Below are 13,885 nucleotides of genomic sequence, written 5' to 3'. Positions count from 1 at the left end.
GGTCTTGGGGGCCAGTGTCAGGGGGTGGGCGGGGCCTGTGGGAAGCGGTGCCACGGAAGGAGCTGATTGCTAACAGTGAGGGTTGTTTTTGCTCCGACTGTGCGCAGGGCTTGGACAGTACCTGGGCGATGACCGCTCCTCTGGGCTGCTCAGCACTTTGCTGCCCCGTGACCCCTTGTGCACTGTCTTATTCAGTCACTCAGGAACACGGAATAAGCGCCTCCTTGTCAGGCGGGATTCCAGGATCAATTAGAACCGGCCTCTGTCCTCCAGGACCTCAGTCCTTTAATGAGACGATTGCAGCATAGAATAATAAGTGTCATGGAAGAACAGCTCTTAGCAAGGAGATTTGTGGGTATAGAGGGTGAGGGGAAAGAAGAGCTCAGGAGGAGATAGTGTCTGAGCAAGCTTGTGAAACAAGCAAGAGTAAGATAAACTAAGAGATACGGACGTTTCAGATAAGGTCTGCAGTCTAGCTGAAAGTATCCTATCAATGTTAATTCCTTGGTTTTGAACATTGTACTCTGGTTATATAAGATGATAACAGAAATGTGGGTAAGAAGTTTACAAGAACTTTCTGTACTGTTTTTATAACTTTTCTGTAAGCCTAAAAATAGTTGAAAATAAAAAAGTATTTTAAAAGAAGTGGAAGTTTCAGTTCAAAGGCACATACCAAGGCAAGGAAGAATGAACAACATGTCAGGGGTTGAAAGGCCAGAGACAGGGATTATAAGAAAAAAAGCAGATGGGAGGAGATAATTAGCTCAGATATAGACCCCATGGGCTGCAGGTGACTATGGGCTGGGCTATCCAAGCAGGGACATACAGTGAGCACTTACTGCCATTGATAGGTCTGCAGCTAAGAGAGAGTTCTTAGAAGAGTTCCCATTAGATGGGAAAGGAAATCCTGTGGCGGACCGAGATTGGCCAGAGGGAGTTGGGAAGAGGAAAGGCCTCAGACAGAGTCCTAAAACACCAACACAAGGAATGTGCAGAGAGGCTTATGGGAGAGACTAAGGAGAAATAAACAAAACCAAGAACTATAGTGTCACATAAGCCAGGGGAAAAGAGGATTTCAAAAAACTAAAATGAAGTGTTGAAGGCTGTAGATGTTTCTTCCAAGAAACACTCCGAAACCACAAATCTGATCACATCACTTAACTGTGCAGAACACTTCACAGGTTCTCCATTGCCTTTAGATAAAACCCTAGGTTTATAATATGGCTGACAAAGCTCTCCCTGAGCCATCTTCTCACCATTCAGCCTCATCTCACACTACTAGCCCCTCAAGTTCTCTTCAAAAAACAATTGCTGTTCCCCCAGTCACCCATGCTTTTTGAAGTCTCTATACCTTTTCACACACTATGCACGTTGCCTCTAATGCTCTTCACTCTCCCACCTCTATACCTAACTTCTGTTCATTCTGCAACACCCAGGCTCAGTTGGGAACCTTCCCATGTACTGCAATAGCCCTCTGAGTACCCACCTAATAGAGTACCCATCACATAGATAGATGTGTAATTACCTATCTATCCAACTATTTCCTCTACCAGACCATGAGTTTCTAGAGGCCAAGGATTGCTTCTCAATTGTCATTTATCCCCAATACTTAGTATAATGTTGGTCTGGCACATAGCAGGTATTCTCATTATGACTTGTTGACTGAAAAATATGATAGTAGTAAAAGGGACATCAATTTGAAGAAGAAGTTTTAGGTTTTTTGTTTGCTTTGGTATGCGAGATTTTAAGCATATTCACAGAAAGGAAAACGAAAGAGTTGGAGCATCTAGAAAACACATCTAATAGCTGGTGGGATCAGGTACTAGGGGTAACAAGAAAGGAATGGTGCAGCCAAAACCGGTTTGGCTCAGTGGCTGGAGCGTCGGCCTGCGGACTGAAGGGTCCCAGGTTTGATTCCGGTCAGGGAATTAGGAAGGTGGAAGTGGTTGTAAGGCAGGGTATGGATAATGAAAACAGAGCTCACATCTGATATGATAGGTGTTTGTCCCTGGAGACTAGTTCAGCACCTAACACAAATGATCCACTGGATAAATAATTGTTAAATGAATAAATAATGAGGCCCAAGCAGGGAACTTGCACAAAGTAAAGCAGAATGAAAGTCTGAGCCTACACTGTCACCAAAGTCTTCTGTCTAGAAGGCCCCTCCCTGTGTAGTCCAGCTTGGCGGTGGTGGTGGCAGGGAGGAGGGTAGAGAGAAGGCCCAGCCTTGTCTCTGAGGCATGCACCCCCACCTTCTCCAGGGACCTCATTAGAGATGTTTAGCTGGGCAGGTGTAAACCCAGGACCTGGGAGACAGGGCGGGACGCTGGAGCCACACTGCCTCTACCCCTCCAGTAGAGCTGGCCCTGGTTGTGTTGCTAAGAGCTTCAGAAACCAAAGACAGAGAAGTCACAGCTGGAGACTAAGGGCTGCCTCTTCCAGGCAGGCAGGCAGGCAGGCACTAGTCTGCACCTCCGGAAGCAGCCTGCCAGCAGAGGCCCTGGACACCTCACACCCAGGCACCAGGCCACAGAACCATGAGCCAGGACAGCAAAGTGAAGACGACAGAGTCCAGCCCCCCTGTCCAGTCCAAGGCCAGGTGAGAGATCCTGGTCCCTTGTGTCAGATCTGTCTGCCTCACTAGATGGAGCCTGATTCTTCTTGGTGCCCCTAGTCACAAGCTCAACATTGAATGATGAATACATGTAACATGGCTTCCCCTCTTGCCACAGGAAGACGCTGCCTGTCCTGGACCCATCTGGGGATTACTACTACTGGTGGCTGAACACGATGGTCTTCCCTGTAATGTATAACCTCATCATCATCGTGTGCAGGTTTGGCAGGACTTTAAGGGAGGGGCTTTAGCACAGACAGGGGCTAAAGGGCAAGGCTCAGGAGAGGAGCGGGGTCTTGGGGGGGAGGAGCCTAAGCAAGGGCCCAGTCAGTGGCCTGGGGAGACCACCTCAGGCACAAAGGGTGTCCTTAAACCAATCCCTTCTATCTCCCCCACACAGAGCCTGCTTTCCCGACTTGCAGCATGGTTACCTGGCGGCCTGGTTCGTGCTGGACTACACGAGTGACCTGCTGTACCTACTGGACATCGTGGTGCGCTTCCACACTGGTCAGTGAGTCCCAGGACTGACCCTTTGTTTCAAGTTCCCTTCCCAAAAAGAGCTCCTTAGTATCGAGAAAGTGACTCCCCTCCCCGCCCCCACCCCAAAGCACTTTCGCATGCCCCCATGCTTGAGGACATCCTTATGCATAACCGGAAACCCTGCAGCAGGGTTATACCTGCCCTCCCGCCCTGTGACTCTCTCCCTGTCCTACCCTGGCCTGCCCAAGCTCATCCTTATCACTGGAGCAGGCAGGTGCCCGACTGGGCCCTATACCTGACCCCATCCTACCCCTGACCCCGTCCCCTCCCTCTGTTCCTCCCAACAGGATTCTTGGAACAAGGCATCCTGGTAGTGGACAAAGGTAGGATCTCGAGTCGCTATGTTCGCACCTGGAGCTTTTGCTTGGACCTGGCTTCCCTGGTGCCCACAGACGTTTTGTGCCCCGCCTCTTTGAAGCCTTTGACCGCACGGAGACCCGCACGGCTTACCCCAATGCCTTTCGCATCGCCAAGCTGATGCTCTACATTTTCGTGGTCATCCACTGGAACAGCTGCCTCTACTTTGCCTTGTCCCAATACCTGGGCTTCGGGCGTGACGCCTGGGTGTACCCAGACCCCGCGCAACCCGGCTTTGAGCGCCTGCGGCGCCAGTACCTCTACAGCTTTTACTTCTCCACGCTGATCCTGACCACCGTCGGCGACATCCCGCTGCCGGAGCGGGAGGAGGAGTTCCTCTTCATGGTCGGCGACTTCCTGCTGGCCGTCATGGGTTTCGCCACCATCATGGGTAGCATGAGCTCCGTCATCTACAACATGAACACTGCCGACGCCGCTTTCTACCCTGACCACGCGCTGGTGAAGAAGTACATGAAGCTGCAGCATGTCAACCGCCGGCTGGAGCGGCGCGTGATTGACTGGTGAGGATGCTGGGAAGCCAGGGCCCCGGGTGGGGTCCCGGATAGACTCGGAGACAGGTGTCTGGGTTCTTATTGCCCGGTGCGCCAGGAAGGCAGCCAGGACATGGCACTCCTCGGGGTGGGGGGAGCTCACTGGGTGGGGCTTGGAAAAGGATATCATCCACTAACTGTATCTGGGCTTAGGGGAAGGGACTGGGTAAGACACTGATAAGGAGAGAGACCTTGCACTAGGTGATGGGAACTGCCACTGCCCGGTAGAGCCCCAGAAGGCCTAAGGGAGAAGGGAAATACCCGCCCCCCCAAGGGCATGGCCAAAAGCAAGATGGTTGACTATGTCTCAGTAGTCCACACTGTCGGCTGAACGAGAAGAAGTGTCACCAACTAGAGCAGACGCCTCTAGAGAAGATGGGGCTTGGTGATTGAAGTGGATTTCAGTTGGCTGGTACAAGACATCACTGGTGGATGGGGTAGAAACTGACAGGAGGTCAAGGGTGTCTTATTCATTGTCTTCTGGTGGAGGCTTCGAGGCCCTGGGTGAGGGGGAAAAAGTAAAAACATACCTGTGACCAACAAAGGAGATTGTGGACTGAAGCTATTTCATCAGCCAACCCACAAGTATTCCCATAACCCCTGTGAAACCTCAGAGTGGTTGGGCTCTTGGCTAAAGTTGAGATGAGCCCTGAAGGGAGGAGGCAGGGAGGCAGGGAGGCACATAGGATGCTGGTGAGACACTGGTGCTGCCCTTGTCTCCAGGTACCAGCACCTGCAGATCAACAAGAAGATGACCAACGAGGTGGCCATCTTACAGCACTTGCCAGAGCGGTTGCGGGCAGAAGTGGCTGTGTCTGTGCACCTGTCTACTCTGAGCCGGGTGCAGATCTTCCAGAACTGCGAGGCCAGCCTGCTGGAGGAGCTGGTCCTGAAGCTGCAGCCCCAGACCTACTCACCAGGCGAATATGTCTGCCGCAAGGGGGACATTGGCCGAGAGATGTACATCATCCGCGAGGGTCAGCTGGCCGTGGTGGCAGATGATGGTGTCACACAGTATGCCGTGCTTGGTGCAGGGCTCTACTTTGGGGAGATCAGCATCATCAACATCAAAGGTGGGCACCCCAGCATTGTTCCCAGATAGGGCTGGGGCGGGGCGGGGTGGGGGAGAGGAGTGGGGGGAGAGACAGCAGAAACCTGTCCTTAGACCAGATGATACTTCAGAGTCTACACAGATTAAGGACACGTGGCCTTTACCTGAATCACTAGAGGGCTCAGGGCAGAAGCAGGGCATAGAAACAGGACATGAGAAGCTGAACCAAGATCAGTGAGAAGGGTGAGTTCTTGGAAGAGAGAGTAGACCTGCTCTGTGGATGTTGACCTGAGGCACCAATGAGCCAGTGGAAAGTGGCAGAGATGATGATGACAATACTTGTTGCGTGCATACTACATGCCCTTTTTAAAGTGCTTCTCATATACCAACTCTTTAAATTCTCACAGCAACTCTTAAAGTAGGTACCGTTACCTGCATTTTAAAAGTAAGGAGCCCTAGCCACTGTGGGGTTGTCCCATGCACCAAAAGGTTGCTGGTTCGATTCCAAGTCAGGGCACACTCCTGGGTTGCAGGGTCAGTCCCGGTAGGGGGCATGCAGAAGGCAGCTAATCGATGTTTCACTCTCGAGTCGGTGTTTCTCTTCAACTCTCCCTTTCCCTTCTTCTCTCTCTAAAAATTAATTTAAAAATTTAAAAATAAAAGTAAGGAAATTAGAGCACAGGGAGGTTTAGGAACTTGTCCAAGGTCACACAGGTAATAAGTACACACACTTGGGTACAGTACAAGGAACAACTTTCTCACAGCCAAATGGAAATGGAGATATTCCAACTTATTGAACTCCACTCAGGGCCAAATGCTGTCTGTACACTGGCTCGTGTATTCCTCGTATCACTCTGTGCAGTAGGAGTTGCCTAATCACAGGTAGACACTGAGGTCATGGGAGCTGGGACAGCCTGGAAAGGGGGTGAGCACAGTCACTGACTGAGGCTAGATGCTGTCTCCCTGAGGGACCCCATTTCTCAGTTGTCCTGAAGGCCTCACATCTGTCCTCCAAGGGCCCCCTCAAGCTCCACATCCTGTATGCAGTCGGCTGCTATCTACCTGACTTTGGACAAGTCACTTCCCTTTTTTAGGCCTCACCTGTCCAATAGGGTGACATTAAAAACCCAAAAAGTTATTTGTGAGGATTAAAGGAATAGTGCCCGGCATGTAGCAAGTGCTCAACAAGCAGTAGCCCCCTTGCCTCTTCTCGGGTCCTTCTAGCTCTGAGAGTTTGCAGCATTTGGCCTACCCTTTCTTCCCACCCACCCTTCCCCGACAATGTCTTCCTAAAATGTTAATGATGCCATACAGCTCCCCTGCTTAGAATATTTCAGGGCTTTCCTACTGCTCTCAGCATAGGGTCTGAACTGCTCGCCTGGCTGTCCCCTCCTCTTTCCACTGTCCTCACACCCTGCATCTCAGCCACTCCGGACTGCTTCCTGTTTTCTACTCCAACCTAATTCTTTCCTACCTCCATGCCTCTGCTCATGTTCTCCCCTCTGTGCAGCTGCTCCAACCCCCCTTTCCCGAGCTGCAGCCCCCTCAGTCAGGCATCAATTACTGCAGACTTCCCTAAATTCTCCACCTTATAGTTAGGGACTCTTTGTCTTCCCACAGAACCACATGCATATGTCCACACTGCACAGCAATACTGTTATGTAACTATCCAATTAAATGTTTGTCTCCTCTGGACTGTGACTTCTTGGAGGCAGGTCACTAATTCCCTCCCCAGCACAGGGCCTGGTCCCAGTAAATTACTGAAGCAGAAAGAGAGGCTCAGAAGCACAAATATGGGGGGAGGGGTCCCTTGTTCAGGAGCGAAATGCCCCCTCACACCCACCCTGACTACTTTTCCTCCCATCTGTCTGCCCGTGTGCCACAGGGAATATGTCTGGGAACCGCCGCACAGCCAACATCAAGAGTCTAGGTTATTCGGACCTGTTTTGCCTGAGCAAGGAAGACCTGCGGGAAGTGCTGAGCGAGTATCCACAGGCCCAGGCCGTCATGGAGGAAAAGGGCCGTGAGATCCTTCTCAAAATGAACAAGTTGGACATAAATGCTGAGGCAGCTGAGATTGCCCTACAGGAGGCCACAGAGTCCCGGCTACGAGGCCTCGACCAACAACTGGATGATCTACAGACCAAGTTTGCCCGTCTCCTGGCTGAGCTGGAGTCCAGTGCACTCAAAATTGCTTATCGCATTGAACGGCTGGAGTGGCAGACTCGAGAGTGGCCAATGCCTGAGGAATTGGCTGAGGCCGATGACGAAGGCGAGTCTGGGGAGGGACCTTCTAAGGATGAGGAGGGCAGGGCTAGCCAGGAAGGACCCCCAGGCTCAGAGTGACCCCATTCCTATCCCTAGGAATCCAGAATTATAGGACAGCCTCCCTGCAGAAACTCTGCCTTCCTGTCTGCTAGGTCCCAGAGATGGGAGTGAATTGGGTCTGCAGATGCCCACCTGGAGATGTAGGAGTGTAGCACACATTCATTCCCCACTCACAAATGTGCGCACGCACGTGCGCGCGTGCACACACACATACACACACACTACAATTGCACATACTAGTACAAACATTGGCCCCAAGAATGTTCATTCTATATAAAATGCTCTAGAATTTCCATTCTCAGAGCACACATGCTTGCTCACAAACATAGATATGCCTTATACCTACATGATACATGCACATTCAGTCATGCACCTCATAAACACAGATATACTGAGAGTCATACACCAGTAGACACACAGATGCCCTCCACACACTTGTAAATACACAAAAGCACACCCAGAGCCCTCTTGTTCCAAGATATCCTTTAAATGCCCCCCGTCACAGGTGTACCTTGCAAGTTGCACTTCAATAAAGTACGTGCCTTCTCACTAAACACTTACTGAGCTGATGGGGAAAGGCTATTGGCTTTAGTAGTTGGCCAGATGACCTCTCTCTGAATTCTGAGTCACAGCAGTGAGGGGCATGAGCTGTGTTATAGCTGGTGGGTTGGATTCAAAGGGGCTGGAATACCTGATGAATTGAGGTCTTTGATCTCCTTGAAATAATAGCCCCTAAATCTTTCTCATTTTCCAAATCTTACTTCCCCTCCTATGACAAAGCTGAGAAAGAACTCTGCTTTTTAGGGCTCATGTGATAGTTCCACCCAGATAATCCAGGATAATATCCTGATTTTAAAGCCAGGAGTTAACCTTAATTATATCTGCAAAGTCCCTTTTACCCTAATCACAAGAATAACACCAGAGGGCAAAGGTAATAGGAGCCAAAATTCTACCTATCACAGGGTTTCTGGGAAGGAAAGCAACCTGGACCCCACTTCCACAGGGGTCCCAGGATAAGGAACACTGAGAATTGTGTCTTTGGAAACTGGAGAGAGATCACTATGGCCTAGATGGCACTGGGGCCTCAAAGCAGCACCCACTAGGTGAAGAGCCAGCTTGAATAAGGTGCTTAGCAGCATATCCCCCATGTTCTAAAGGCCAGAACCCTCCAAATATTCTATCCAATATAAAATCCCCAGACACTTTTGCAAGACACTAAGTTGGAGAGGAAAGAGAATGGAAAGAAAGCCCCAAAACACAACTGAGATTAAATCTTCCATAAATTGGTGTTTAAAAGCTTAGATGAGAATTGTTGATTTAGAGCAGTGGTTCTCAACCTTGGCTGCACATTAGAATCACCTGGGAATCTTTTTAAAATCCTGATTTCTGGGCCTCATCCTCCGGAAATTCTGTTTCTTTGTTATGGGGTGGGGCCACAACATTAGTAACAAAGAAACGGAATTTCCGGAGGATGAGGCCCAGAAATCAGGATTTTAAAAAGATTCCCAGGTGATTCTAATGTGCAGCCGAGGTTGAGAACCACTGATTTAGAGAATCAAGAAAATGACCAAAATTTTACACAATTATGAAATCACTCATAACTGCTATATGTACATACATTTCATTTGATTCTTAGAAAAATATTAGGAAATTTAAGTTATTATTATGCTTCTTTTTCTAGATCTGAAAACTGAAACCCATAGAGCAACTAAAAATATTAGATCCAATTTATTGTCAAGCCATCTTATGCAGGGTCCTGGGCTAAGTGCATTGTCTCATTTAATCCTTACAACTATATGAGAAAGATGCTATTATTACTCCATTTTGAAATGAAACCGCAGCTCTGGGAGATTAAATACCTTGTCCAATATCACAGGAAACTTAAATGCCATGAAATGAAACCTAGGTCTGCCTTACTGTTTCTTTTAGGTAGATAAGGAAAGGATCACCTCAGCTTGAGGCCAGGCAAGCTGCTTTTTTCTTTTTTTTTTTTTGGAATGACTGTTAGAGACACTAACTGGTGGTAACCAGGGAGAAGGAGCCCGTCAAGCAGAGGAAAGCTTGTGAATCACCAGCTAGCCTGCCCGATGTGCTGAAGTGTGATCTCGGGGATAGAGCCAAAGACAAGGGACCACCCACTGCTCTAGAGAAAAGCTGCCAATTCCTGCTCTCCTGACTGCAGGCATGCAGCCGTGGGAGGAGGGCAGGAGTCAGTGCTAGAATCCTACAGAGGTGTCCGGAGCTGTCCAAGGAGCCTCCGACTGGGAGCCCAGCTGCTTTGGGTTTAGCTCTTCTCCCTCCTACAGGACCTGAATCTCACCCACTTTCCTCCTTCGGTCACAACCCTCAGGATACCTCAGCCTCGCTAAGAATTGGCTGTGCACTCCTCTTCAGTGTTCCTAATGAGCTACTCCCCCACAGATGCTTTTTCAGCCCTCCCCCCTTCATCCTTTTCTTTCTGAGGGTTTGGCTGCAAGCCTCCCCCAAGACAGATGAAAATAAAGTATCAAGGTTAGAAGAAATCAGATTCATAGGGAGACATGGTGCAAACACTAGGAGCCAGGAGCAGGGGGCAGGGTGGTCAGATTCTAGCTTGGGGCTGAACCTAGGGTTTGGCTTGAGGCTTGGCTCAGAGATGAATAGTCAAGCTGGGGTCAGAGTCATGGCCCAAGTCAGGGCGAACAAATAGGCTGGCCTAAAAGCACAACAGATAGGAAAGAGCTTGGAGCCCATGAGAATCAGCTTTTTGTTTTGAAATATCACTAGCTGGGGGATTCTCGGCCTCCTTCAAAGTCTTTCAGTGTTGTTGAAAGAAATGCTTGGAGAATTAAAATGTAAATAAGATAATGAATGTAGATTGCTTATAAGGCTTGGTCGATAGCGATTGCTTAATAATGAACAGTAGCTGTAACCATTATTCCTATCCCTCTAGCAGCAGTTGTGCCTTTGAGGGCCTTGGGGCACAGGTTGCCTGGCCCTGCTAGACTCCGGGCCTCTGGGCTGTTCTGGCAACACCAGACATGACCAGCAGAGGGCGCAAGGGTTCCCCTTCTCTTCTTCCTCAGGATAATTCCCAGGCCTCAGGAGTGCATTCCCTTATAAAGTTGGAATAATTACCCTAGGAAAAATGAAACCTTAAGGACCGAGATTGGGGTCTGGAACCTTAAGGACAAGATCTACTGTTTATGAAACCCTTGTTCAAGATTTTTTTTTTTTTTAAATCCTCACCCGAGGATATTTTTCCATTGATTTTTAAAGAAAATGGAGGCGGGGGGGGGGGGGAGGGATTTTTAAAGAAAGTTAAAATTCAGCAATGGAACTGAGAGACATTACAGAGGAAGTTGTGGCAAATCGGAGCCTGAGGCAGTCCTGTTGGGGGCGGCACCATCTAATGGCCTGGGGCACTCAGGACTTGAAAATCTTAGCGCTTTTCACCCTGAAGGCATGGGGCCTCTCTGCCTGGCATTGTCTTCCCAGTTTCAATACCTTGGCCTCTTGTCCTTAGCCTTGCTGTTCACCAAAGGGTCCCATGGAGCCCCACCGGCTAATGGCAGGGATGTGTTCATGGAAGTCCCCTCTGGGTGACCTCCTGAGTAAGCCTTCGAATGGCTTTAGTAGCCCTCAAAGGAGGCCCTGAGCTGGTAGATCCAGGCCCCTCTTGGCCGACCTGTGAGAGTTGATGTCTGAAACCAAGTGTACCCATCCAATTGGAGCCAGTTCCGGTGTTACCGCTGCTTTCCCCAGCACAAGCCCCATGCTCCAGAAAGCCTGTTCTATCATCCAGTTTTTTCCCTTTGCCCAACATCTCTGCTTGCTCTGGCTCCAGCCGGTCTGTCTTCTCAGCCTGCTCCTTCTTTGTTTAATTATCCCAAGAGAAGGGCCTCCTATGTGGGCAGCGAGCGTGTGGGCAAGAGCTCAGCACAGAAGAATTGTCTGCACATCACAGAAATGCAGAGAAAAGAAGACCTTGAACGATGTGGCGAGAAGGCAGCTTAGTCAGCCACAGAGAGAAGGGCTGAGCCAGTAGGGGCGTGGGCACCCCAAGGACTAAACTGTGGCTTGGTTTCTCTCGGAGATTGGATCCCAGCTGTGTGTGTGTGTGTGTGTGTGTGTGTCAGAGCCAGGAGAGCTGGAAGCAGAGCCTATTCTGTGACCTTCACACCACTGTGTGTATTAGCACTAGGTTTCTTCAGTAAAATGCTATTTTGTGGACCTGCAAGCTACCGAGAATAAGCAGGTTTATTCTGGCTGTGCATTGGGCACTCTGTTCTCGTCTCTTTAGTTGTTTCTGCTCAACACTTACTGGTGTTGTTTAAATGTTCCCCTCTTATCTCAATTGTGATATAGAATATTGAAAGAAGGACTGTGTGCCCACACTTGGGCAGTAGGGCAGTAGCTAGGTTATTGAACTTCCGCAAGGAAAAGGTAAATTGCTCTACCTACAAGAGTCAAGCTAGGTGGGCCGGCACACCCCTCCAAAATGGGAGAGAGAGAGAGAGAGAGAGAGAGAGAGAGAGAGAGAACAAAACGACAAAAAAATAAACTGACAACCTTGGCAGGTCAAGGCTTGAGTCAGAAAGGCGATGTCCTTCAGGACTGAGCCTGGCCCTGCTTCAGGACACCTTGAACTTTCTTCCTTGATCTTAGGTTTCCGACTTGTTCTGGGACAAGGGTCCCGGTCTCTCTCCTCTGGCTGCCCACACTGACTTTGCAGTTCCCTCCTTACTCTGATCTGAAGTCCCCATTTCCTGGCCCGGAGCAATCCCTCACTCTGTGAATGCTGGCTTAATCCTTGGCATAGGGGGGATTCCTGATTTTGAGAAATGAGTTCCGACCCTCTCAGCACTCCATTTTCATTCCCTCCTCTGCTAATGGTCTGTCCCCTTTCTCCACTGTACCTGTTACTTGGAGGTTTTTCCCCTCTTCACAAACCATCTTCTTGAAACCATCTACGTCCTCCATCTCCTGGCCCTCACCTCCCATCACCCAACTGCCTTTAGTTAGAGGGGTGAATGTAAATGAGGTACAAGGGTGATGAGCAATATGGAATGCACTATGAAACTATAAACAATTCAAGGTTCCTTGAGCATAAAGAAAAGGTAGAGAATAAGTAATGAGAGTAGTATGGAGAGTGGGTTGAGAATCTGTAGGAGAAAAGACCAGAAGCAGATCCTTGAAATACAAACAGCAAAAGGGCAAGTATAAGACTTATAATTGTAAGAATTACCATCATGAGAGGCACAAGTGTTACAGACGCACACAGGAGAGGCACCTAACCCAGACTTGTGTGGTTAAGAAAAGCTTTTCAGTCCTGGCCAGTGTGGTTTAGTTGGTTGGAGTATCATCCCATGTACTGAAAGGTCTTGGTTGCAGGTTTGATCCTGGTCGGGGCACTTCAGGAGGCCACCCATCGAAGTTTCTCTCTCTCTCTCTCTCTCTCTCTCTCTCTCTCTCTCTCTCAAAATCCCTGGGAGAGGATTTTTTTTAAAAGCTTTTCAGAAGAGTTTATTCATCCTCTGAAACTTCTTTTCCAATATCAGCAAACTCTTATGTCTTCAACTTCTTTAAACACTCTCCCAACTCCTGTGTTAACTAAAACCAGCAATCCTATAAGGATGGTGCAGAAAGGGGTGGCCTCTGATCCCCTCACAGCCCATGTACATAGCTTTGGCGCCCTCTGCACTCACTGATGCTGCTTCTTCACTCCCAATAGATCCCTGCTCCTTGACATTCAGATGTCCACTCTTCCCTTTCCCGATGCTGGTAACTCCAACTCTTCTGAAGCCTACTTATTACTCGCATTAGACTTTGTCAACTACCTCATAGTTGTCTTCTCCATGTTCAGCTGAGATTTCATGGCCCATTATTTCATCCTTGTGCCTTTGTTTTCCCATCCCATCCACCCAGTGAAATCTCAACTTTGCATGAATTGAACCATCAGCATTCTCCATGCTTGCATCCAACCATCTGAGCTGTGTTGGAGAAACTGCTACCACTAGAAATTCTTGGTTTATAACTCTTCAGTGGGTCCTTAACACTTTCCTAATTGCATACATATCTTACTACAGTCCTCTGGTCTCCACTTTCCCTTTCCCATTATATACAGTGTTTCAAACTATCTTGACTACTAAAATTTCAATACTATCCACTTATACACACAGACACACACCCAACTCAGTGTAACCAGATCTCCAACTTCATAGAGAAAATAGGAGCTATCAGACTGCAGCTCTGTCTCACCAAATCTACACACTTACTGTCTTAATGAAGATACAGATCAAGTTGCTATGACACAAGAGAGGAAAAAAATTGTGTGGCCTTGCCTTGGCCTGTTTGGCTCAGTGGATAGCGCATCGGCCTGTGGACTGAAGGGTCCCTGGTTTGATTCCAGTCAGGGGCATGTACCTTGGTTGCGGGCACATCCCCAGTTGGGGGTGTGCAGGG

At 49.0% G+C, this 13,885-nt stretch overlaps 1 protein-coding gene across 1 annotated transcript; it reads left to right on the top strand.

Moving 5' to 3' along the window:
* The first annotated feature begins 2,492 nt into the window (after positions 1 to 2,492).
* On the top strand, positions 2,493 to 7,933 carry CNGA4 (cyclic nucleotide gated channel alpha 4). The gene is given in 7 exon segments (XM_015568024.1): positions 2,493 to 2,599; positions 2,733 to 2,834; positions 3,015 to 3,121; positions 3,442 to 3,552; positions 3,555 to 4,032; positions 4,786 to 5,135; positions 6,999 to 7,933. Coding segments are annotated over 7 exon segments (1,671 nt in total). The 5' UTR covers positions 2,493 to 2,537; the 3' UTR covers positions 7,460 to 7,933.
* The last annotated feature ends 5,952 nt before the right edge of the window (positions 7,934 to 13,885 follow it).

The sequence above is a fragment of the Myotis davidii genome, unplaced genomic scaffold (assembly GCF_000327345.1).
Source record: "Myotis davidii unplaced genomic scaffold, ASM32734v1 scaffold484, whole genome shotgun sequence".
NCBI lineage: Eukaryota > Metazoa > Chordata > Mammalia > Chiroptera > Vespertilionidae > Myotis > Myotis davidii.
Note: the sequence above shows the minus strand (reverse complement) of the source record. Positions and strands in the feature narration are given on the sequence as shown.